This window comes from Ammospiza nelsoni, chromosome 9, assembly GCF_027579445.1.
Source record: "Ammospiza nelsoni isolate bAmmNel1 chromosome 9, bAmmNel1.pri, whole genome shotgun sequence".
In the NCBI taxonomy this organism is placed as follows: Eukaryota; Metazoa; Chordata; class Aves; order Passeriformes; family Passerellidae; genus Ammospiza; species Ammospiza nelsoni.
The window spans coordinates 8,187,640-8,213,090 of NC_080641.1; the positions used below are offsets into that span (position 1 = coordinate 8,187,640).

Below are 25,451 nucleotides of genomic sequence, written 5' to 3' on the forward strand. Positions count from 1 at the left end.
TCTCCCAGGAGGATGGGCCAGTGAGACACCAGGCAGGATGGAAACTGCTGGGCAGTGCTGCAACTGGTGGTGTGGCAATGTCTGGGGCACAGCCTAAGGATGGAGGTGTCCTGAGGAGCTGGGGGCAGAACCAGCTGCCAAAATTAGTGCTGTGGTCTGTCCCACCATCAATGGCCATCTGAGAGGTGCTGCCTTTGCCTCAGGGGTGTGATTTGACCCCACACACTCCACTGCCCTGCTGTCCTGCCTGCATTTGCTGTGCCTCTGCCTTTCTCCTCTGCTGGGGCTCCCCAGGACAGCTGGCTGAGCCCAGTGAGGGGCTCAGGTGCTGCCTGTCCTGGCTCTGGCATGCTGAGGATGCACATGCTTGTGTGCACAGGGATGCTCCCAGCTCCCCGTGGCTCATCTGCTGCTCTGAGAAGCAAACCCACAAAGCAGCCCGCAGAACAGAGGCAGCGCAGTGAAGGCTGCTCTTAGGATTTGGTTTTGCTGTGCTGAGCTTCAGGCACATCTGTGAGGCCTTAGAGAGCCTGGGCTCAGCTGAGCTTGGTGAAAAGCTCACAAAAACACAGCAAGGTTTTGGGGCTGGAAGCTTTGAGGGCAAAATCAACTTCCAGCACAGCAGTTCTGAGAGTTGGTCACATTTTGTGTTGTAGGAATGGTATCAGCTTCCCAGGCCCTTCAGATAAATAAATGTTCTTGGGTTTGAGTATTTTTGATCCTCCAGAGGCAAAGTGTTGATAATCAGAACTGATAAATATGAAACATGTTGTCCTCTGCCTTCAAATGCACCTGGTGTTATTCCCAGGATGGATTCTTCTAGGATCTGGGATTAAAAAGTGGATAAAAATAGCTCAAAATGACAAAGCTGAGAGCTTGCCTCTGACAAACTGATAAAGGTTGTGGTCTTTTCTTCCCGAGGTCCAAAGAATATGTGTGGTTTCCGCAGCTTCCTGGTGACTTGGCAAAGTCACTTTGACTCAGTTTCAGCTGGGTAGAATTAAAGCCTTTGCTATGATTTGGGTAGTGCTTTATAAACACACACTGGCTTAAAAAAAACCCCAAACAACCAAAAAAACCCACCCCAAAACCCCAAACCTCACCAAAAAAAGCGTGCTGAAGCCCCAGTCAGACAGGAGCTGATTTTTGCTGGAAATTCAGAAAGGCTTTTGCAAAGCAGGCCCCATCTCAGCACCCAGCTAAGTGAACCAAATGGGCTCTCTCAGCCTTGCTACCCACAGGAAGTATTTCACTTGTGTGGGAAGGTGAGGAGCTGAGGTGCATTTCCCAGATCCACGTGAGGAGGGAGATTTGTGTGGTGTTTCAGCTGCAAACATGTGTCACAGCACCTCCCTGCCAGGGCTGTGATCTGTGAGCTGCTGTGCTGCCACCAGGTAAGCTGGAGGATGCTGTCAGTTGCTTTATTTTTAGGTTTCTTCTTGCAGGGTGCAAACAATTCCCTGTGTCCAGGCTGCTCAGCTTCCTTGGATCACACCTGTGTGGGTGTTGTTTTGGGAGGGCTGAGCTTCTCTTAGGGCCTGCAGGGAAGGGAGAGGGGCTGCATCAGTGGCTGCTGGTGCTGAAGGCAGGTGAGGGTGATCAGGGAGCAGCACAGGGCCCTGTGTGTGCCCAGGAAGAGTTCTGGGCGTGGAGAAGGATCAGGAAGGTTCCCAGGGTGGAGTTTTGGGCATGGAGAGGGATCAGGGTTGCTCCCAGGGAGGAATTCTGGGCATGGAGAGGGAATAGGGATGTTCCCAGGGAGGAGTTCTGGGCATAGGGAAGCATCAGGGAGGCTCCCAAAGAGGAGTTCTGGCCATGGGGAAGGACCGGGGATGCTCCCAGGGAGGAGTTCTGGGCATGGAAAGGGACCAAGGATGCTCCCAAGGAAGGGTTCTGGGCATGGAGAAAGATCAGGAAGGTTCCCAGGGTGGAGTTCTGGCCATGGAGAGGGATCAGGGATCAGGGATGTTCCCAGGGAGGAGTTCTGGCCATGGAGAGGGATCAGGGATGTTCCTAAGGAGGAGTTTTGGCATGGAGAAGGATCATGGGTGCTCCCAGGGAGGAGTTCTGGCCATGGAGAGGGATCAGGGATGTTCCCAGGGAGGAGTTCTGGCCATGGAGAGGGATCAGGGAGGCTCTCAAGGAGAATTCTGGGCATGGAGAAGGATCAGGAAGGTTCCCAGGGAGGAGTTCTGGGCATGGAGAGGGATCAGGGATGCTCCCAGGGAGGAGTTCTGGGCACAGAGACTCTGTGCAGCATCTGGGAGTTTCAGAGGCTGTTTCTCGAGCTGGTGGGGCTGCCCAGCATCCTGCACCATCCCCTGTGATTCAAGGGAACCACAGGCTGTGCTGCTGGGCTCTGGAGGAGGAGAGCACCCCTGGGAGCACCTACCCAGCCTGCAGGGCGGGCTCAGTGAGCGAGGGCCTCTTCTCCCCACTGGCATCTGCAGCTGAGGGAAAGAACAGCACAGAGTTCCCACCAGGGCTGCTGCAGGGAGCCCTCCAGCCCAGCTCCCATCCCCACAGCCTTCAGGAGCAGGAGGGCTTCATTCAGTCCTCCATTCAGTGCTCCATTCAGTGCTTCCTCACCTTTTTGCTCCTCTGGAGGCTCAGTTTTCTTTGGGGGCCGTGGTAGCAGGAACCCAAGGCCATCTGACATGTTGTAGGAAAGGAGAGCCTTTTTACCTGGTGAGGGGAGAAACATGCAGTGCTCTGGTGGCAAAAGAGGGGGGACAGCACTGGTGTCCCCCTCAAATTATTTGAGGTTACCCAGAGCACAAGGAAGGATGGCTGAGCAAGGACTTGACATTGAAACAATTTGGGGTTGACATGTCCCACCCTGGCTCTGTGGCAAGGCTGGGTGGCAGAAATGGGAGATTTTAAATTATTTTAAAAATATTATTTAAAAAATAATATTTTTAATTTTTTTTTTAATACAGGCTCATTAGGAGGTTTGTCCTCAAATTTTCTTTGGACACTGTTTACTAATTCAGCTTATGCATTTCTCAGCTGCCAAGCTGAAGCATTCGGAACCACATCCGTGGATGACTGAGAAAACAAAGTGTAAAAAGAATTTTTCTACAAATAGAAAGGTGTGCCAGGCTTTGTGCCTGCCTGGGAAGCTTGTCCCAGGAGTGCCCTGAGGACAGTGATGTTGATGACGGCAGATGGGTCCCTGCCTGTCACCACCCAGCCCTGCTTAAACCACGTCTGCACAACCCTCAAAATAAAAGGAGAGGAGGTTTTTTTCTGCATTTACAGGTGTTTTCCCCAGCAATTTCAGTGCTTTTTAAAAGGCAACAAAGGCAATTTTAATTTTTTTTAATGACAGCTCAAAAGCAAGTTTTTACCTAAAGGTAATGTTTTTACCTAAAGGTAAAGTTTTACCTAAAGGTAAAATTTTTACCTGAAGGTTAGAAAACCAAGACCCTTAAAGAAAGGTCATTGTTGGAAGCATAATGTGCAGAAAAGTGGCTGGACATCAGCACAGTCAGACATAGCAGCTATTTTGGGTCACACATCTTGTCCCCCACATGCCAGGCAAGCTGAGGGGTTTTTTCCTGCCTGGCTGCTGTTAAAAATGTTCCTGTTTTTTCTGACCCCAAGTCTCACTCATCCCTGTGAGATGCAGCCAGGAGAGGTGGCTTGGGGAGTGTTGTCCCTGTGGGATTAATGTCCATCCTGGAGAGATCAGAGTCTTTTCTGTGTGTCCAGTGCAGTCACTCTGTGGCTGTGGTTAAACATGGGCTGTGCTGCTTGGCACTGCCCCAAGCCTTGCACTGATTTAAACACAGAATGATTTGTGTTGGAAGGGACCTTTCAAGGCCATCTTGTGCAGCCCCCAACACCTCCCACTAGATCAGGTTGCTCAGAGCCCCATCCAACCTGATCCTGAATATTCCCAGGGATGGGGTTGCCACAGCTTCTGTGGACAACCTAAACCAGTGTTTTACCACCCTCTAGTGTAAAAAACGACTCCCTATCTCTGATCTGAATCGGTTTGAATATCACTCTCTCTGCTCCCTGGAGAACCTGGCAAACACTGGATAACTGCACTGTAACACAAGGTTTCTGCCTTGGAATACATCTGTGATACATGAGGTTTTTCTGGAGGGTTTTTTTTGGTGACTTTTGCATTAAAACAACGACTTTTGAGAAGGTCCTGGAAGACCTCTGTAACAAGGTGGAGACCCAAGCTGAAGAGTGGATGTTTTCCATGGGAATAGCCAGGGGGTGAGGTGGTGGGAGCTATGGGCATGGCCTGGCATTCCTGGGGCACAGGGCTGTGTCACCTCAGCCCTGTTGGGGAGCAGGAGCTCAAACACCTGCCTGGAGCCATACAAATCCTCGAACTCTGCTGCTTTTTAGCCAGAACTCGACAGTGATAAATGACAGGGGAGCAGAGCAGCAGCTTGCTGACGCCCACTCATCCGTCAAAGCAAGATTAGTATGTGCCTATTTTGGTTTCCCCTTTAATCAAAAATCAATTAGACAATTTCCAAATGAATATTCAAGCCAAGGAGCGGGCTGTCAGGCAGACTGACAGCGCTCAGCATCACTTTGTGTTTTCCAGTTTAGAGTTATTCAGTGTATCAAAACTAAACAAGGGGATGAGGAAGGAAAAAAACATTTCTTTCCCTGGAGATGTCACCTGAAACCCTGATGGAGCTTATTCTCCACTCCAGATATACCAAGCACCCTCCATGGAATGCCTGGTGTTTGGCTGCACAGTTGTTCTCCTTTACCTGCTCCCTGCATTTGACTTGCAGCCCAAAAAGACTGGGGGTTTTTATTTCTGTTGCAGGGGGTGTGCCTGACTATTTTTAACTTGGCTATTGAAATAAATAGGAATTATGCAACAGTTCTTTGCACAGGAAGTCTCTGTGCTCACTTCCCTATTCACCAAAGAAAATTTATAAAATCCCACTGGACACTTTTGACTAATTTTGACAGGGAAAAAAAAATAAAAATATTCCATTCCATTTCCCCAGCAGGCCTGCAGCACATACACCCTCAAAGCTGTGTGAAGGAGGGGGTCAACCTAAAAGATGTCAGGTCTGGGTGTTTCTGCACTGGAAGAACAAACCTGGAGCATGTTGTGTAGTAGAGGCAATGGCCTCCAGCTTCTTGGGACCAGGGCTCTTGGCTGCTTTGGAGGGGCTTTTTGCAGGTGAAGAGGCTGGAACCTTGCCCTCCTTGTGGCCACGGGAGCTCCTGCCTCCCTTGGGCTCCTGAGAGCTCTTCTCCTGTTGGACCTTGGAGCTCCTGCCTCCCTTGGGCTCCTGAGAGCTCCTCTCCTGCTGCTGGGCCTTGGAGCTCCTGTCCTGCTGCTGGGCCTTGGAGCTCCTCTCCTGCTGCTGGGCCTTGGAGCTCCTGCCTCCCTTGGCCTCCTGAGAGCTCCTGTCCCCCTCATCAGGGAGCTCAGAGTTCTCCTCCTCCTCCTCCTCAGGGGTCCCAAACCTGCTGAGCTCCTGGTAGGCCTGAAAGGTCCTCATCACCTTCCAGGTGCAGAACCTGTGTGAGAAACAGCGGGGGCAGTGAAGCTCCAAGGAGACAATTCCAGCTGAGCTCCCGGGGACGTTCTTGTCTGCATTTTCAGCTCACCCTTGGTCACCCTTTCCATGCCCATAATTCTTCCCTGGGAGCATCCCTGATTCTTCTCCAAGCCCAGAACTTCCCCTTGGGAGCATCCCTGGTCCCTCTCCATTGCCAGAACTCCTCCCTGGGAGCCTCTCTGATCCCTTTCCATGCCCAGAACTCTTCCCTGGGAACATCCCAAGTCCTTCTCCATGCCCAGAATTACTCCCTGGGAGTATCCCTGATTCTTCTCCATGCCCAGAACTCCTCCCTGAAAACCTCCCTGATCCCTCTCCATGGCAAAAACTCCACCTTGGGAACCTCCCTGATCCCTCTCCATGCCCAGAACTCCTCCCTGATCCCTCTCCATGCCCAGAACTGCCCCCTGGTCCCTTTCCATACCCAGAATACCTCCCTGGGAGCATCCCATGTCCCTCTCCATGCCCAGAACTCCTCCCTGATCCCTCTCCATGCCCAAAACTCCTCCCTGGGAACCTCCCTGATGGCAGAGGAAGAAGTGGCTGGAGATACAGGGTGGCATGCCCAGAGCCTCCTCCCCCTGGGCAGAGAGGGGATGGACGGGTACCTTCTCCAGAAGAACATCAGGATGGGGAAGAGGGTGACCTTGGCGTTGTGGTAGATGGCCCGGGTCAGCGGCCCCTTGGAGGATGAACGCCAGATGAAATCCCTCTCTTTCTGAGAGATGTTCACCTGGGCACAGAGGAGAGCAAAGCACTTTGCAGCACTCCTGATGTGATTTAGTAAAAAATATGGATATTGATCTAGTACCGATGTCCAATTGTGACAGAAAAAAACTCTCTGACAGTTTAAAGTTGGAAAGTGGATGTTTATTGTGGGATAGGTCCCAAATACACACCTCAATTTACAGGTCATTACAGAGTCCTTTTATCTATACAAGTATTGAATACCCAAAATACAAATACATGTTCATGACTTTGGTACATCCCATTCCCCACTCCGTATGGTAATTAGTTCAAAAGCTATTAAGCATGAGTAGTTTGTTCCTTGAAATGGGTTGGTGGGCCCTTTCATGGGGAGGGGTTCCAAAATGAGGAAGTAAATGAAGTCTTCCTCGTTCTGACCTTTCCACCTTTTCAATGCAAATATGACAAATGAACCCTTGGTAGAACTCCTATTCCCCATCTTCAATTGGTTTCAGAACAGAGGAGGCCACAATTGTCTTATGTTCCTAAAAACAATTGTCTTATGTTCCTAAAAGCTATTTATCAGTTTCTGTATTCTTCATTATAAACCCAGCTAACCAAACATTATGCTGACAAGCAATCAATTATTAGTTAACTACTCACTCTTAACTTCATCAAGACCTACCCATTGATTTTGATTAACTCCAGTAAAGCTTCTCTCTAATTAAAACCTCAGCTCCTATAAAATCCCTAAATTCTTTGAAGTTTATGTCTCACATGGGGCCAGGTTTCTCTGCCTGACCCCACCTCAGCAGTCTCTAAGCACAGACCCAAATTCCATCCTGGAATGCCAGCACAAGGACAGGATCTCACCTGGATTTCTGTGGGAACCATTGTGCCTTCCAAAGGGGAGATGGCAGAGCTACTGGGGTGGGTGCAGTGGGAGGGGATGGTGGTGGCAGTGGCCTCTGAGGAGTGAAAGGACTGGACTGGTGGTGTGCAGCACCATCCTGGCACTCCAGGCCTGGCATTTCTCCAGCAGGTAATGCTGGAGAACCATCCCCATCTTCCCCATCTTTATCCACATGCCTGTTTTCAATTTATCAGGGCCTGCTGGGGGACTGCTTCCCACCCCTCCCAGCCCATGTGGAAGCCCCAAGCTCCAGAGCACGCCCCAAATCCCCCCCAGCAGATCCAGACCCTCTTCCTCTTTCCCCACCACTGTTCCTAGCTGTGCTGCCATGGCCTTGAGCAATGAGCAGCCTTCCTGGGCAGGTCCTGATGTCTCACCCTCAGCTTGGGAGGGATGTCAGAGTTCAGGAAAAGTTTGCTGATGATCTCAAGTTTCTTTTTGAGAAAGGAACTGTAGTTTCCTGACTCCGTGTTCTGGGGTTCTGCATCTTCCATGCCGTCAGCCAGCTTGGAAAACCTGCAAAGGCACATGGGGTCTTGCACTGAGACAAGAGCTGCTTAACTGCTAGGCCAGACACTCCTGTTCTTGCTTAATTTGGTGTGGGAAATGGATTTGTAGAAAATTCTTAAATTCCTTTGGCTTTGCAAAAAATACTAAGTACTTTAGAGAAATAGAACTATGAAAGATGCATTGTAGTGGGACCCACAAGGGGTAATTTTAGATGATTGGCTTTAAGGCATTTACAGCATGATGTGGCTAAAGCTGATAGGCCAAGAAATTCTTAAATAATTGGCTTCTGATTGTGATGGCATGAATTATAACATCTGTATGGTCTTCCCTTCACTTGAGACTGAAAATGTAATAGTTTTTAAAATGCCTCTCAGTTGCCCCATCTCTGGGTCAGAAAAGTGCTTAATCTGACAATTTGGTATTTGCTTGGCCAGGAAAAGCAATCCTCAACCTTCAATGCTCAATCCTCAAAGCAATTCCATGGAGCTGTGACACAGGAGGTATGGAAAGCCACCTCCCTCTTCTGCTACCCTCGTGGTCACAGGGTTCACCTGGGGCAGGTGTTGTTCTCCCTTTTTGGGAAAAGAGTAGGACTAAAAGATGGGGATTTGCCTGTTGTGGGGGTATTGGCTGCTTAGAGGTTTGCAGGGCCCTGGATTGGGCTGAGAGGTTTGTTGGGAACTTGGACAAAGTCAAGGAAGAAATGCCACCACAGCTGGGACATCCAGAATGGTGTAGCCCAATGCTGTATCGCTTGGGACTTCCGAAGCAAAAGGATTTCAAACAGGAACCCTGAGCCAGGGGATGGCTGCAGGCTGAAATGGGGGCTTTGAACGTCTCCATCAGAGATGGGTTTGGGCCAGAGCCAAGGCAGGCTGGTGCCAAGGCCAAGTTGGATGGAACTCTGAGCAACCTTGTCCAGAGGGACACATCCCTGCCCAAGGCAGGGAGCTGGAACGGGATGACCTTTAAGCTCCCTTCCAACCCAAACCATTCTGGGATTCTGTACCACCAGGTGCCCAAGCACCTAGAAGAAAGTGGAAGCAGAACTTACCTGTCCATCTCCAGGTAAAAGCGGAGGTCATCCACGAGGAAGTTGACGACGATGATCTGTTTGTCCAAAATGCGGCGTTTGATCAGCATCACCTGCTGCTGCTGGCCCTTGCCCTTGCCCTTGCCCTTGCGGGGGCTCTTGGCAGGACTCTTGGCAGGACTTTTGCTCTTCTTCTCCTTGACAGGCAAGTCTGAGTCAGGGGAAGAGATGCTGTGTGCTGCTGCCCAGCACTGGGTTTGCTCCTTCACCCCATCTGGGCTTCCCTTAGCTACATGCAATTTGTTGGGGTCATTTCTACCCCTGTGAGCTACACCTTCCCTCTGGCCTGGTGATCTCCTTCCCTCCTCCTCTTTGCACCCACAGAGTGTTTATGTTCACTGTTTCCATAGGGAATGGCCTGTTGGTAAAGCTTGCTGGTCTGTCTAGCTGTTAGCCCTGGCAGAGCCCACAAGCAGATAATGAGTGAGGATGAAAGGGAAAAAATCTGTTTCCCCCATATACAAAATTTTCTTGATCTAAATAGGGTTTCTGTGTGTTTAGTAGATTACTTTTCTAGTTGCTTTTCCTGCCTCCTCTCAAACCTGTGTGTAAACTTTCTGTTCAGGCCAGCTCCCTTATTGCCCAGAAAACAATTTCCTTTTGTTTGTTTTTCTGGCCTTTCTCACCTTAGCTCCATTTACTGTTTCCTGATTTGTTTTTTTTTTTTTAAGGCAGGGATGCAAACTTGCATATACAACATTGCTTGAGAGAGATGCAACAGCATAACAGGGCACTAAGTAATGGTGGTGGGAGGTAAGGGACAGGTTTCCTGGTTTTCTCCATTTTCTTCTCTACCTAAACCCAGGGGAGGAAGGAGCAGGGGTGGAGGGACACTGGACATACTTTCCCTCTTGTTTCTTCGCTCCTGACGGAGAAAATCCTGAAATTCTGCACAGCGTGTTTGATTCTTCATGTCCCTCCTGAACTTGCAGAAGCTCCTGACAAGCTCCCGGATGGCATCCCAGGCCCATGCCTGTGGGGACACAGCACAGGTGGCATCAGCCAGCGTCACTGTCATATTTTCTGGAAAAATCGCCTTTGCCCAGGATTTCTTCTCCTGGGAAGCTGAGAAGCCTCAGAGAAAAATGAAAACAATAATTATCTGATTAGCTTCTCCTGTGTTTTGCTGCTTTGGAATGTGGTTTGGACATTGTTTACCAACTGGTCATAGTTTGATTGGCTTCATGTGAATTGTTTTAACTTAATGAAAAATCACAGCCAGCTGTGTCAAGGCTCTGCAGAGAGTCACAAGTTTTCCATTAGTATCTTGTTAAGCCTTCTGTCTGTATCCTTTCTCTATTCTTTAGTATAGTTTTAGTATAGAGTCTTTGATATAATAAATATAATATAATAAATACAATACAATAATCAATTAGCCTTCTAAGAACATGGAGTCAAATTTAAGGATGGCCAATTGGACAGGAGCCAAAAAGTCCCACCTGAGCAATTTACTAGAAAAAGAAGAGAACAAAGAAGCCAATGACTTTTGTGGGGTGTTTTACCAGGAGCAAGAACCACTGGAATCTGGCTCGCTTTTTCTCTGTAAAAAGTCTTGTTATTTTACCTTTTTAAATTTTTTTTTTTTGTTTCCAACACTACCACAGAAGCCATTCTGCTGATTTTATGCCTCAAAAGGTAGCTGAGCTATCTTGGGTGGGAAATGGATTTCCAAGAGCTCATGAGACCTGGCTCGAGGAGAGCCCTATTTCAGGGAGCCTTTCCCTGCTGCCTTTCTGCAGCTCTCCAAGTCTGATCCCCTCACCCCATTTATGTGGCAACCCTTGTCTCCCAGCACCTCCTCTCTGCCTTGCCTGGCAAACACCCTCAGCCTGGAGCACACAGGAATGTCTTTCCTCACCATCCTTGGTGTCTTGAGGTCCCCTGTCCCATCCTGCACAAACCGAGGACGCCTCGACCTGGGCTTTTTGTTCCAGGGCAACAAATCCTGCTGCAGCTCCTGCTGCTGTTCCTTCCTCCTCTGCCTCTGTTTTTTCTCCTTCTCTGTCTTTTTCTCCTTCTCTGTCCTTTTCTCCTTCTCTGTCCTTTTCTCCTTCTCTGTCCTTTTCTCCTTCCCTGTCTTTTTCTGCTTCTCCATCTGTTTCTGCTTCTTCTTCTTCTGATAGTAGGGTCCTTCCTTCTCTTCTTCATCCTCATCCTCATCTTCCTCGTCCTCGTCATACTCCTCACCCTCCTCCTCCAGCCTGCCAGATAGGAGAGCAGAGAGAGTGTCAAGGGCAGCCAGAGGCATGAGGAGGGCACTGGATTGATGGAAGGGGGGCTAAGGTGGGGAGCAGCTGATAGGGGATGGCCATGGGGTTGGGGTCCCACTGGATTTCTGGTCCCGGAGGAGGTTGGACAATGGTAGAGGGCACTAGGTACCCTCCCCTGCACTCTCTTCTTGCACATGGGAGTGTCTGTCCTGCTTATCTGCAGTGTTTCCTCCTCCAGTCCAGCAGCCTGCAGGCCCAGGAATGATTTGGTAGGTTTGGGGTGAGGGTCTGGATGGAATATCAATGCTGATGGGCCATAGAAAAATTAATTTATAGCAGTTGTTGTCTGGCCCCTTGGGGTGGGATGGATGTTGGGTGCATTTGCATAACTGGGCTGAAGAAATCATCTCAGCCCAGGTGCTCAGCATCATTTTTCCATTTGCTTTATATCCTAGTGCTGGAGTAGTCCCAGGAGGTGAAATGCGAGTACGAGATTTAAGTATGGCCACAGTGTGGTTTTAAGTGATTTTTCTGGGAATCTAAGCACTGCTCAGGTGGCATTCTGGGGGTTGATTGAGGATGAAGTGCACAAGATTTGCACAAGGTGTGAAGAGTAAATCTGAGCTGGGGGTGGGGAGTATTATTTTTTCTCCTTTCCCTGCTAATTCTGCAGTTTAAAACCACAGGCCACCCTACATCTGAGAGGTCAAAATGAGCAAACAGAGAGCAGTGGCACTACAGGGGAGCACTGGGAAACACCTGAAAGAGTGGGAGGAGCAAAGCTGTGTGCTGAGAGGTGCCAGACCTGCGTTTTCTAGCTTCCCTCTTCCTTGCAGCAGCAGCAGCATTCTCTCGAGCAATCCTTTCAGATGCAACAGCTGTGGGGACAGAAACAGGGCTGGCCTCTTCCCCAGCGGACAGCCAGAGGTGACACCTGGACCCTGGAGCCTCCACGGGGTGTCTCTCTGGTGACTCTGGCCCAGGAGACACAAAGGGAGCTGGGATACTGGGACACAAGACAGATGATGGACTTTGGACCTGGCTAGCTTAAAAGATTTGATAACAGGATGCCTTGGCAAGAGCAAACAGAACTTTGAGGATTAAATCAAGATTGCAGGAAGATTCAATCAGACAGGTTTACTGGAAAAAGAAAATTACATCAGACTTCTGCAGGCAAGAGAGGTTTAAAATGTATAAGTTTGTTTATATGATTTTTAACCCAATCATTGCAGTAAAACATTATAAGCCTTCCTAAAACAGTCTATAAGCATTTGTAGTCCACAATAAAATTGGATTCTGTGATCACTTTACAGTCTCCCCATCTCTTACATCATCACTAATACTTTACCTCTCATGGTCTGGCCTCCTCAGCATCTGCTTCAGAGAAATCCCCCAGTGCCACCCTCCCTGGCTAGGTTAATGCCCCGGAGCACAGCCTGTGGTGGCTGGAGAGGCCTTTCCTTCTGGAGAAGCTCCCCAAGGGTGCTGGATGTGTGGGAGCCCACCTGGGCTCTTGCCTGGACTCACCGAGTGCTGCCTTCGTGAGCTGCAGGAGCTCCTCTTCCCTGCTGGGGCTGCTCACAGCCTGCTCATCTGCTATCATCCTCTGGGATTCTGCAGCAGAGAGGAGAGAGGGGACAGAGCCCATGAACATTACCTCTGGTTACAACAGCCCTTCAGCACTGGCTCTGAGGAATGGGTTTTGTCACTTTTCCGGTCCCCTTGTGTGTCCTGCTCAATGATCTACCTGTAACACTGCATTTCTTGGGTAAAACTGAGGGCTCACAGGCTACAGGGGTGATACAGGTGACTGCTGCACCCTCAGTGCAGCTCAGAAAATCGGTGTCATTCCCAAAGGATTGCATGACAGAACAAAGCTGAAGGGTTACACCAGTGGCACCAGCATGGGCAGTCCCAGCATCCTCAGAAGGCCAAAATGTGGAGCTGAGGTGACAGGAGCCACTGCTGGCTTTGGGCTTCAGCCACTTTGCTGCAGCTTTCATTTGCTCTGGTGATCCAGGACAATACAGGGATTTGGAATTTGGTGCCCCTGGTACTGGCAGGAGGGAATCTGGCCCTTGTCTAAAATCCCAGTGGACAGTTTTAACTGATTTTGACAGGAAATAAAAAGCTGCCAAAGCTTTTCTTACAAATGAAGGCTCCCAGACCCACTGTACCAACCCACCCCATGATGTCCATCACCTGTTTAGGGCTACCACCAGAGCATAAACCATGTTTCACTGGCTTTAGCCAACATGACCCCCACCAGGGATGGAGAGCCCCCTCTTACCATGGCTGCCCAGGAGCAGCTCCATCTCTGCCTGGATGGAGCCCCCTTTCTGCAGGTCCCGAGCAGCAAGCAATTGCCAGTGCTTGGAGGAGACCCCCTCCAAGCTCCTTGTGCCATGCAGGGCCTGGCTCAGCTGCAGGGCCTGGTTCATCCTCTGGGACAGGTGGAAATGTCCCCATCTGCTAGCAGCACGGCCTGGCACCTTGGCCATGGGGACATCCATGCCTGGAGCCTGTGGTGAGAACAGGGCAGGGTGACAGCACAGAGCACCTTCCCCATCTCCATCACTGGGCCCAGAATGCCTCAGGTTTGAACTTTTGTGTTTTTCAGATTCTGTGCTGCTTTAGTGTGTGGGTCTGGGCTTCATATGAGAGGATGGTGAGCTCTGTGCACAGAGCAGGGAGACAAAACAATTCCTGCTCTAGCTGGGGACCAAGGACAAAGGATCCAAATCTCAGGCCCAAGAGTATAAACAATGTGGAATGAAGAGAGAAAAATAAGCAGGATGGGACTGCATGGGCTAAAGCTGGAATTGGACAATTAACTCCAATATGCAAATGGAACAGAACTTATAAAAGTGAGAGACCCCATGACCCGTTGTCCATTTTTGTGACCATTTTGGTTCATCTGGGGTGTAGCCCTGGCTGGGTTCTTGTGCTGCCCAAGGTGGATCCATTGAGGCCTTTAATAAATCCTTGCTTTATTCTTTAGCTCTGTCCACTGTCTGTTCCAGCTCAGCCTTCACAAGACATCACCCACATGTTTTACTGCACCTCAGACTCCAGACCTGCCTGGTTCAGACCTCTGCTTAAGCTTTAAGCAGTCTGGAAGGAATCTGTGAGAGCACAAAGCTCAGCTCAAGCTGGCTGGGACGTACAGGCAGCCAGAGTTAGGCCAGACACAGCCTTGCAGCTTTCCTGAAGGGCTCAACTTCCCCTCAGGAGTGCTGGAAACAACCATGAAGGTGTCCCCAGCAGCCTGGCAGCCTCGTGTGCTGTTTTCTTGGCTGTTGTCACCAGCTGCTGCCCTGGGAGTGCCTCCCTCATTCCCCCAAACCCTCCTGCAGGTTTTGCCTCTCCCCAGAGACAAACATTTTGCACAGCTCACCAAGCCTAAGGGGTAGAGTGGCTGATTTCTGGCTGGGAGCTGAGAGCAGGCACCAAAAATAACCCTGCTAAGCTGGCAGCAGCTCCCCTGACAGAGCAGCAGCAGCGCCGGGAGGGGTTTGGCTCAGGGGATGGTGCCCACAGAGAGCAGGGCCCGACCCTGCTGAAGTGCTAATTGCACTCCCAGAGCAGCTCCGGCCTCACAGGGGAGATTTCCTCCACAAGAGGTGCTTAAAAAAACCTGGGCAGATAATTAACTCCCCACTAAGAGCCGTTGGGAGCTGCCAGCTGACTTTGCTGACTTTTCCAAAATGCTCAGCTCTCCCTGGCTGAAGCTCTAGGAGCCAGGTCTTTGAGGACACCAAGCCCTCACAGCCTCTCCTTAACATGCCCAGGGATCAGCTGCTGATTTTACATTTTAGTTTGGGAAAACAGTTGGTCTGAAGAACACCATCTGCAGTGGGAAGAATTGCCTGCAGGTACCAGTGCAGGTGGGATGCTCAGGGGATTCTGCCTGCAAGGAGATTTCTGGGTGTAATGCTGGACTTTGGAGAGGTTTTATGGGATTTCTGATGCCAGGAGGAATAACAGTCTGGGAAGAGGGCTTGTGTGACTCTGATTTTGTATATAATTCTTTTTGGTGGAAAAAAAGAAGTGGAAAATTTGAGGGTGGTTGAGTCATAGGCTAAAAGGCTGCATGGCCTCTTCCCCCCTGTGCTGACCAGGCACTGGTGCTGGGGCAGGGTCATCCCATGTGTGTCATGCACATGAGTCACATTAATAGCAGGAATAATTACACATTAATAGTGTGGGCAAGGAAAAAAAAGGGCATATCAATTCCCAGAAGTGCTGGGCTCACCCATGCCTACACTAAAAGCCTGTAATTACATTTCTCCCAGCTTTTAGGCAGGGTCACGGCTTGTCCCAGGGGAGCTCTCACAGGTTGTGACAGCAGTGCTGCCAGCTGAAGGGGATGCTGTGCTGGAAGAGCTGAGGATCATTGCTGTGGCAGCTGGAGCAGGGTAGGATCTGCTGTGTCACCCTGTGGCAGCACTGGCTGGGGAGATTGTGGGATGCCAGACCACTGCAGCTAATGCTGGGCTTCTCCTCCCTCTGTCCCTCACTCCCTCTCCACCTTTTCACATCCCCAATGGAGCCTGCACACCCCCCAAGGATGCCCCTGTGCATCCCCCTTACCATAAACTGGAGGAATGTTCTGTCGTCAGCAGCCAGAAATTCCTCATAGAGGCCACAGAGCACCTGAGGAGGAGCAAAGGGGGATTGTCCTCAGGCAGGGTGACAGTGCTGGTGCCACGGGTGGCTCACACCTTGCTGACATGCCCAGGACATGCCTGCACATCCAGCTTGGTCCATGAGGCTGCCCAGAAGGGCTGGGGTTCTAAATGGTTTTTACTGGGGTTGTGCTGGAACCATGATGGGTGCAGAAGGATGGTCCTGGAATGTGCACCTAGCCAGGGTCACCAGAGATGTTCAGTGATTGCTCAGCCCAACCAGTGAGGAAGATCCTCTCCACTGGCCTGGTTCATTGCAAGGTGACTGCAACTTATTCCCTTCCTAATCCCTTTTCCTCTTCATTTTCCAACTGCTTCACTTCCTAAACACCCCCAGAGCCCTCAGACCACCACAGGGGTGCCAATGCCAGCCGTACCTCCCAGCCTGACCCTGTGTACCTTGCAAATCTCCTTCTGGGCTCTGAATATCCAGGGGGAGAATTCTCCATATGTCAGACGGTTCCACAAACTCACGAGGGTCCTGGTCTCCAAGGGCAGCTTCTCAATGCTGCTGTCCTCCAGGTAGGTCTTGCAGATCTTCTCCCCAATCAGATGGCGCAGGGAGAAGCTGTTTTCTCTGCTGGAGTCCAGCACCACGGGCAGAAACTCCTCCAGGTCGTGCCACAGGTCCAGGAGAAGAGTCTCCACGGGCCTGTTCTGGTGCTGCAGGAAATCTCTGAAGGGTCTTCCAGCACAAGCCTCGGCACTCAGGGCCCAGGGAAGGAAATCCAGAGTCTTGATTGGCTTTTTCAGGGATGGCAGCCAGACAAGGGATACAGAGGGAAGCAGGCCAGGGAGCATTTTCACCTTACAGAGGTTTTGTAGATCCTGCTTTGCACTGGACTGAGGTCTGCCAGGAAATGCTGCTCTTCCTCTGCCTCCAAAGGCAGGATGCTGTGACTGCTGGGGAGTTGATCCCACAGCATTCTTATCCAGCCACAATTCCTCCCTGCTCCCAGCTGGCCCTGGCTGCTTCTCTGCTTTCACCTGAAAAGTGGCCATTTTCAATTCTTGGCTGTCTCTCCCTTCCTTGACCATAGCCCAGACCTCTGCTTTGGCCTTCTGGCTGCAGTAGGGCCCTGGCACACCCTGGCTCCTTTTGATGTGCATGGTGGGGAGGGGCTCTGCAAGGCCTGGGGGCTGCCAGCCAGCCTGTGATAAACGTTCCTGATATTCCTGGAGCAAAGGCCAGCACAATTCCTCTTCCTCCATCCCCATCTTGCAGTGCACGAGGAATTTAGGGAGCCAGTAACTCTGAATCATGAACAGGACCTGTTCCTGCATCTTGCTTAGGATCTCCCTCCTGGTGCTGATGGACTGGATGTGCTTGGCTTTTGGAAGAGATCCTGAGATGGATGCAGGGAATTACAACAGGGAGATGGCTCCATGCAGGCTGTTCCCCAGGGAGAGGATGGCATCCCATCCCCCTGGGAGCAGCCAGGAAAGATCCACTCTCTGGAAGGGTGGTGCTCATCCCAACTCCCATGTCCCCTTACCCACGATGGTGGTGCAGAAGGTGAGGACGCTGGAGCCTTCACGCAGGTGGGTGGCTCTCAGCCTGTGCTCCAGGGACAAGAACAGCTCCCTCTGACTCCCATCCGACTCATCCAGACCCAGGAGCCTCTCAGTGATGAGCCAGAAGTCCATCAGTTCTTCCCCTACAGATCAGACAAGAGATGGGAGTTGGGAGATGTGACCGTGTTCACAGGGGTCTGAGGATGAGGGAAGAGATGAGGATCTGACTCCATGTTTCAGAAGGCTTGATTTATTATTTTATCATATATATTATATTAAAACTATACTAAAAGAAAAAAATTCATCAGAAAGCTAGCTAAAAATAGAAAACAAAAAGTTGTGGCTCGGACTCTTTGTCCGAGCCAGCTGACTGTGATTGGCCATTAATTAAAAACAACTACATGAAACCAATCGCAGATCCACCAGTTGCATTCCACAGCAACAAATAATCATTGTTTATATTTTGTCCCTAAAACCTCTTAGCTTCTCAAGAAGAAAAATCTTAAAGAAAAGATTTTTCATAAAAAATGTCTGTAACAGGGAGGAGCCCCGGGAAGCCCCGAGGGTGGATGAAGAAGAACCAGGGGGAACAGAGCACAGCAAAGCCACGGTTGTGCATCTCCCTCCCATCTCTGCTGCTGGCCCACCTTCCAAAGCTTTCTCTGGCATCTTACCCATGCCCCCAGCTCTGTGCCAGCCTCCTGGCAGGCAGGTGGACCTGGCTGGCAGAGAGGGGCTGTGGAGCATCCTGTGCCCACCTGCAGTTCCTCGGAGGAAGGTGCAGAGGTGCTGCATGCCCTGGCTCCCACTGATGCACCTCTCCAGCAGCCACTGGTCAGCACTGTGCCAGTTGAGCAGCTCTGCTGTGGGACACACAGCACAGATGGCATCAGGGCCTGCCTGCCAGATCCCAAGGAAACTCTCCAGCTCCCACCCTGGAAGAGGCTGCTGGAGGGAGACCAGCAAATCACCCTGAAGTGGGAGTTTCAGGCAGGTTGCAGGATGCACACGGGGTGTTTGCAAGGATAACTTGCTCCTGTCAGGGACAGCTTGTCCTGCTCTTGTGCCTTTCTTCCTTGCAAACGTCCATCTTTTCTGTCCTGAGTTGGGGGCTCACCCTCAGTTTCCTCCAGCTTTGAGTTTCAACCCGACTGGAGAAGCAGCAGCAATATATTCAGGAAAAGCCTTAGTGAACTGCTTATTTTTCTGAAATGAGAATCAGTACTCCTGCTGCCACAGCTTTCTTTACAGTAGCAGTTGACATGCAGGCTGAGGAGCTGGACTGAGAAGGCTCATTTTAGGGGCAAAGTGAGCAAAATCCCGAGTTGTGGCCAGTAAGAGAGATCATAGCCTGTCTTCCCAAAGCATCCCTGCTCAGCAGCAAACCCAGGATGCTCTCCACCCCTGAACCTCTCAGTAAACCCTGCTAGGCAGGTACTTATAACAGCGTGGCGGGGTAAATCCCTGCAAAATGGGATGTAAATCCTAAAAATGGGATGTGCAATGCCTTCCCAGCCCGGAGCAGAGGCACGACCCAGTGGGCAGGCACTGGCAGCGCCAGCCCCGCAGCGAGAGGAGCAGCGGCTCCGGTTTCCTCCGTGCCGCGATGACTCACCTGCTTCCCCCGAGCGAATGAAAGCCAGCAGCCTCTGGCAGAGGACGAGGTGCAGACACAGGCTGGATTTGCAGAAGTGAGGCAGACGCTGCTTTTCCAACCAAGCCAGCAAAGCCGCGGGGCTGGCATCCTGCGCTGCCCAAGGAGAGGATTAGCTGCGAGCAAGGAGCCGGATCCTGCCTGGCTTTTAGGGTGAGTAACAGGTCCCTGCTACGGGGAAAGGAGGTGGGGAAGGAGCCCTGTTGCTTTATGGCGATGGTGGTGCTGAGGCACAAGGGGGATACTCGAGTTTCAGCCGCTGCCCGTGCCCAAAACGAGCTCCTGCAGGGCTTCCTTCCTCTTCCTCACAGAGCCCAGGCATGGCATCTCCCCGGGGGCTTCCAGAGGAGCGGGGGTTCCTGTTTGCTTTGGGACCTGAGCGCTGCAAGGGCTGTGGGGAACGGGCACGAGTGGGGAGGGAGGGCTGAGCCACCCTGGCTCCTGGTTGAATTCAGGAGGAATCCGAGATTCAGGAGGAATACGGGGTTCAGGAGGAATCCGGGACAAGGGGATGATGTTTGTGTCCTTCTGTGCCGCCACACATGCTCTCGGTGTTTATGGCTAGACCCCATAAACTGCAGCAGGACTTTAAATGGATCGTGCTCCGCCCAGGGCTTTACAGCGAAACGACGGCCGGGGTTGAAATGATCGCTCACAGCTGCGCGAACAGAGAGCCAGAGAGGGGCCCTGGCAGTGCCAAAGCGGCTCCTTCCCGCCCCTGCCCTGTGCCCTTCTCCCGCTACTCCCTTCTAACAAGCTCTCACCAGGTGGCTCGGCAGCTCTGGCCACAGGCACCACCGGCCCATGCCGCTGATGTAAAGGGGTGTCTGCCCAAAAATCTGCATTAAAACAGAAAGGGAGAGCTGAAAGAGATGGCAGAGGAGCCCAGCGTTCTAGTTAGTTCCCACTACACACAAGGGCATCAAATTCCCTTTTAGACCCTTTATCTCCAAGCTGAGATCCTCAGGTTTCCCTCATTTTCCAGTTTGAATGTGGTGAACCCCCAGTTTTCCTTCAGCCTCTAAAATGCCACACAAAGTTCACCTGAGGAGAGCTCTGAAAGGCTCCAGGTTTGATGGTGCAGGGTGGACTTACAGGAAGGCTCAGAAAGATGTTGAAAAAGTCAACAAAAACATCATCTTGCAGCAGCAGCCCCATGTCCGTGGAGGCTATGGATGCTACAGGGGGAGAAGAGAGAGTTACTTGGGCTTTGTGTGGCCAGCTGTGAGCCAGAGGTGGAGTTTTGGGGGGAATCAGCTTTGGGAGATGTGTGGTACAAGCTTGTCCTGTCCTCATGCAGGGGGAGGATTTGGAGCTGGGACAGTGTGTGAAATGTGATTTGGGAGGAGTGGCACAGGCTGTTTGCAAAGCACCAGGTTCAGGAGCACGCAGGAGCTGGGGAGTGTGAATGGCAGCCTCCCAAACAGCAAAGGCTGGGCACAAATGTGGTGGCATCCACAGGGCAGGAGAAGGGAGGTGGCTGCAGGGCACAAGCTGTGTTCCTCTGCCTTACCCTAACACTGGGCATAACACAGCTCATCCACCCAGGACTCAGTGCAAGTGTCAGTGGCCAACACCTCCCACCACCCTGTGAAGTTTTATTCATTTCTGGAAGATGTGGATGCAGGAAGGTGTGCTGGCATCAGCCTGCTGGCGGGTGGGTGCCCCTGGAAATGCCCTCCTCCATCAAGGCACAGCAGTGTTACAGGGAGGACCTATATTTCAAAACTTAATTGCTTTTTTCCCCCCATTTTTCCACTTTTTGGGGTGTGTTTAGAGGGGCTGAAGCCCCCAGCAAAGGGGAACTCACCAGGAGTCATCGTGATGGTGCAGTGTTCCAGTGCTGGGTTCCAAAGTGCCACCCTGATTGTGACACACTCCTTTGGGTGACTCCTGGGGGGCTGCAGCTCCCTCCAGGCCTGCTTATCCTGCAGAGGAGAGCACTGAGAGAGGATCTGAGCAGTGTCTGCATGGGCCTGCAGAGGGGATGTGCAGAGGGTGGAAGCCAGGCTGCTCTCGGTGGTGTTGTGAAATGGGATGAGCAGAAATTGGAACAGAGGAATTCCCACCTGAACATGAAGAAAAACTTATTCACTGTGATAGTAACTGAGCACTGGAATAGGTTGCTCTGACAGGTTGTGGAGCCTCCCTTAGTGGAGATATTTGAGAACCATCTGGGCACAATCCTCAGTACTGGGCTCAGGGGACCCTCCTTAAGCTGAGGTGTTGGACCAGGTGGTCCCTTGTGACCTTACCCCTCCTCTGATGCTGTGAAATGTCACTTTTTAAATCTCCAGCCCTGCAGAGACACTCAGGCAGTCCTGAAATGAAACCCCATTGGATTTGGTGGGAAACTGCTCCAACAAAGGCAGGAATTATGCATTTTATTCTATCTTTTTAGAAGGTTAATTTATTACTTTATGATACTATATTATATTAAAGAATACTATACTAAAACTAAAGAATATAGAAAAGATACTGAAGGCTAAAAAGATAATAATGAAAATTCGTGACTCTTTTTAGAGTTTTGACACAACTTGGCCCTGATTGGCTAATGAATTAAAACAACTCACACTGGAGACAAAAGAAATAATCACTTGTGACTAAACAATTTTCAAACACATGAGCACAACACAGGAGAAGCAAATGAGATAAGAATTATTTTTTTTAAAGCTTCTTAGCTTCTCAAGAGAAAAATCTTAAACAAAAGAATTTTTTCAGAGAATATAAATGCCACAAAACCTTTCCCTCTCCCTGCTGGGGCAAATTTCTTGCCTTCAGAGGAGGTTCCTGGTGGCACCTCAGTGCTGGGTGTCACTGTCGGTTCATCTGCTCAGCTCGGGACGGGAATTTCACAGGAAACCCCTATGTGTTTGCCCCAAACAGACCAAGCCCACATTTCTTATCTGCTTTCCTCACCAGATCTGGGGCTCAGACCCACCCGTGGAGACCCTGCAGCTGGGAGAAGGAGGAGAAAAAGAGGGAGCCCCGTCCTGCAGCAGGAGGGAGTTGTTCCCCTGGCAGGAGGAGGAATCTGCTCCCCAGGTGGGTGTTTGATGCTGCTCTGGTCTTTGTGCCAGACCTGGGGGCAGGACAGTGTCCCACAGTGTCCCCAGCAGCGGGGCCACCTCACGAGGTGGCGCTGTCAAACCAGGAATGCGGAGCTGCTCCCAGCAGCAGCAGCAGCAGGGCTCTGCATCTCAGACAGAGCACAGCTCCGAGCTGATTGTGGGGCTGGTCACTGTGCCAAAACCCACAGTGATGTGGGGAAGGGGCAGCTGTGAGCCACAGAACACCTGCTCGTGCCAGCGGTGCCAGGCAGAGCTGTGGGAAGGAGTTATGGGGAGGAGCAGCAGCTCCCATCATGGATCCGTAAAGATTTCTGCAGCTGAGCCCTAGAGATGAGAGGGGATAGGAATGAACCGGAGTGGTGGCTGTCTCACACCTAAAAAACTCAAAAATCCTCAGAGAAAAGTGAAAACAAAAAAAAAAAACCCACATTTTCCAGATGGACACTGAGCAGATGCCCAGTAGGATTCTCAGAGGATGGGGTGGCTCCTTGGGTGCTCATCCAGCTCTGGGACTGTGATGGCTTGTGCCAGGAAAAAAATAAGGTTGTGAGCAGGAATTGTCCAACATGATCACTTTGGGAGGGCACAGGGCCATTTCCATGGAGTTTCTCCCCAAGAGGTCTGGCAGGATGGAGCTCTCCTCTCCTGGCTTGCCAGGGCACATGGTGTCCTCACAAGAGGAGCACATGTGAGCTGGGTGGCTATCTAGGAAAAAAAAAAAAAAAAAAAAAAAAAGTTTGAAAAAAAGAGGTGGACACAGGAGCAGAGCCCAGATTTAGAAGGAAGCTCGGAGTGGCTGGGCTCCATAAAAAGATAAGGGCAGGGTTGCAACATCAAACACATCAGGAGGGCTTTGCTGCCCCTCTGCCCCAGCCCAAATCACCCACCCTGACGTGGGGAGCAGCCCTGGGGTGATGAGGGGCAGAGCCTCACGTTCCCAGAGGGGATGAGCTGGGGTTTTTCTCCTTGCCCAACATCAGCTGGCACTGCTCCCCAGCGTGGCAAAGTCCAAGGCTGCCCAAACACAATGTCAGCCTCACTGACTGGGGTCACTGGGCACTCACAGCCCCCCCAGCAGCCCAGCCTGGCCCTTTTGGTGCCATCAGGAGGGTAGGGGGTGTTTCCCACACACCCCAAATGTCTCAGCATTGCTCTGGCTCTGGGTGATGGTCTGCAGAGCCAGAAATCTGGGGAGCTCCAGCCTGAGTGCACAAACCTGCTCTCCCCCTTAGCATAAGTATTAAATATAAGTATATAAGTATGTCCCTACCACAAGTTTTTGGGGGAAAATTTGGAATTTTTCCCCCCTGTACAGCCTCATGCTCTTTTCATATAAATAGTTTATAGGACATTAGGCCCACAGAGCCTTAAAAGTGGAGTTTCTCTAGGCTGAGGAATTCCAGCTCAGCCTCAAATATGATTTTCTTTCTTGAACACCCTACAGTGATTTTTCTCATGTGATTTCCCTGCTCAGTCTCCTGAGTGCATGAGATCTGTTTGCTCGGCAAGCACCCCACTGGTGTTTCCTTGGGGAGTATTTTTGAGCCTGTTGCCATGTGTCTGTGGTTTCCTTGCTTGGGACTGTTCCCTTACAGCTGACAGCCCTTGTTGCAGGCTCTGCCTTCACTTGTCTCCCCTCCAGCTGAAGCAGAACCACTGGTGTAACCTTACCCCAGCCTCTGGGGCTGTTGACTTCAGCAGCCTGGGTTAAATATGTGTTGTGGCAGGACAGGGACCTAATTCAACCATGAGGGAGGGCCATGGGCAGCGGCATCTTGCTGTTATAATTAATAATTTTTATAATTAATATTATTTTTTATAATGTTTTTTGTTTTATAATTTACAATGTCAGGCCCAAATTCACCTCTTCATCCACTCAGGCAGCAGTTTGAGGATTTCTGCACTTATGGAGATGTGAGGTGTGTTTGGCTGAGATTAACAGCTAACACAGCCCCAACCTGGCTGGGAGTGCTTTTAAACAGTGTGAACTCAAAATAGGGGGGAAAAATATCCCAACAAAAACAACCCTGACCAATTTGCAGCAGCGGGGAAAGGCATGTGCTGAGAGCTCTCCCTGCGCTATTCTCCACCCTTGTACAGAACGAACTGAGCCAAGCAATTCCTGGGTCTCAAATCCCGCCTGTCCCTGACGTTCTCATCTTCCAGCTTCCCCCCTGGCTGCTGCTGGAGGCAAACACGTGCTCGGGGAAGGTGCTGGCCCCCGGGCAAGCTCTGCAAGCACAGCAGGTAGGGGCTGGCAGCCGGCAGTGCCCCTGGATCTGGGCAGGGGGCTGCTGGGGCATGGGGCAGTGCCAGGGGCTCCTGGGAGGGGTGCCAAGCCGAGCGGTGCTGTCAGAAACGCCAATCACTTGCTTTTAAAAGTTTAATACTAATAAAATGGTTATAAAAATAGCAATATAATTAGAGGAATAAAAATTTTGGACAATTTGGATTAGGTGTCCTGTGGCTGCTATCTCGCTGTGAGTCCTTTCTTTAAAAAAATTATCTTACATAGCATAGCTTCTATTTTAACATTATGTTATAACCTAAAACTATATTTAACACGCTACTTAAGAAAATTAATACATAATTTATATATATATAAAATACTACATAACTTTCTAACATAACACATATAACATTCATTTTAATATTTGCAAAAACCCCATCATAAAATATGCATTTTTGACAGGTGGGCATGGGGACAGGTGGCTCAGAGAGGGGTAGGGAGGGAAGTGGCTGTAGGAATTTGCTTCTTGTTACTATTTTTTGTCTTTTTAAAAAGGAAAAAAAGCTTAGAAGTTTTTTTGTTTGTTGGTTTGTTTTTTTTTTTTTTTTAGTGTTGGAAGCAGAAAAGTTTTAATAAAAGGCAAAATAACAAAACTCCTTACAGAGAAAACCTGAGCCAGGTGCAAGAGGTTCTTGCTCCTGGTAAAACACTCCACAAAAGCAATTAGTTCCTTTGCTGTCTTCTTTTTCTAGTAAATTGCTTAGGCAAGACTTTTTGGCTCCTGTCCAATTGGCTATCCTCAAGTTTGAGCTGAAGTCCCCAAAGTCCTATGAGGTGGCTTTTTGCCTAATTGAAGAGAGAAACTGGTGCCATCGCCTGGGCTGTCCTGGGGACCATGCCCCAAGGTTCCTCTTCCCTTTGTGCATAGTCCAGGGAGCTGAAAGAGGAGGGAAGGGTTTTTTTCTCTCACTCTGAGTGTGTCTCTGCAAGTTTGCACTGATTAATTTGCTTTCCTAAACTGCCCTTTAGGGCAGCCCAGGTGATCTGCTCTGGAAAGGCTGGAAGCCCAAGGTCCCTCTTCTTTCTGTGCGTGGTCCAGGGAGCTGAATGAAGAGGAAGGGTTATTTTTATTTTCATTCTGCATGTGCCTCTGCAAGTTTGCACTGATTAATTTGCTTTCCTAAACCGGCCCAGGTGATCTGCTCTGGAAAGGCTGAAAGCCCAAGGTTCCTCTTCCCCCTGTGCACGGTCCAGGGAGCTGAATGAGGAGGGAGGGGTTCTTTTCTTTCACTCTGAGTGTGCTTCTGTAAGTTTGCACTGATTAA

General features: G+C 50.5%; 1 protein-coding gene across 1 annotated transcript; it reads right to left on the minus strand.

Annotated features, from left to right (window-relative positions):
- Nucleotides 1–1,531: 1,531 nt before the first annotated feature.
- On the minus strand, nt 1,532–24,199 carry RGSL1 (regulator of G protein signaling like 1). Its single transcript, XM_059478459.1, has 23 exons — nt 24,048–24,199; nt 22,083–22,149; nt 20,477–20,540; nt 19,921–20,003; nt 19,590–19,664; nt 18,787–18,916; nt 17,930–18,034; nt 17,153–17,314; nt 16,056–17,002; nt 15,562–15,624; nt 13,259–13,490; nt 12,496–12,582; nt 11,774–11,846; nt 10,864–10,959; nt 10,521–10,587; nt 9,602–9,731; nt 8,720–8,909; nt 7,533–7,671; nt 6,164–6,288; nt 5,378–5,514; nt 2,590–2,685; nt 2,393–2,450; nt 1,532–1,538 (listed from the first exon to the last, which is right to left on the minus strand). The coding sequence occupies exons 1-23, from the start codon at nt 24,197–24,199 to the stop codon at nt 1,532–1,534; spliced, it is 3,285 nt and encodes a 1,094-aa protein (XP_059334442.1).
- Nucleotides 24,200–25,451: the final 1,252 nt, after the last annotated feature.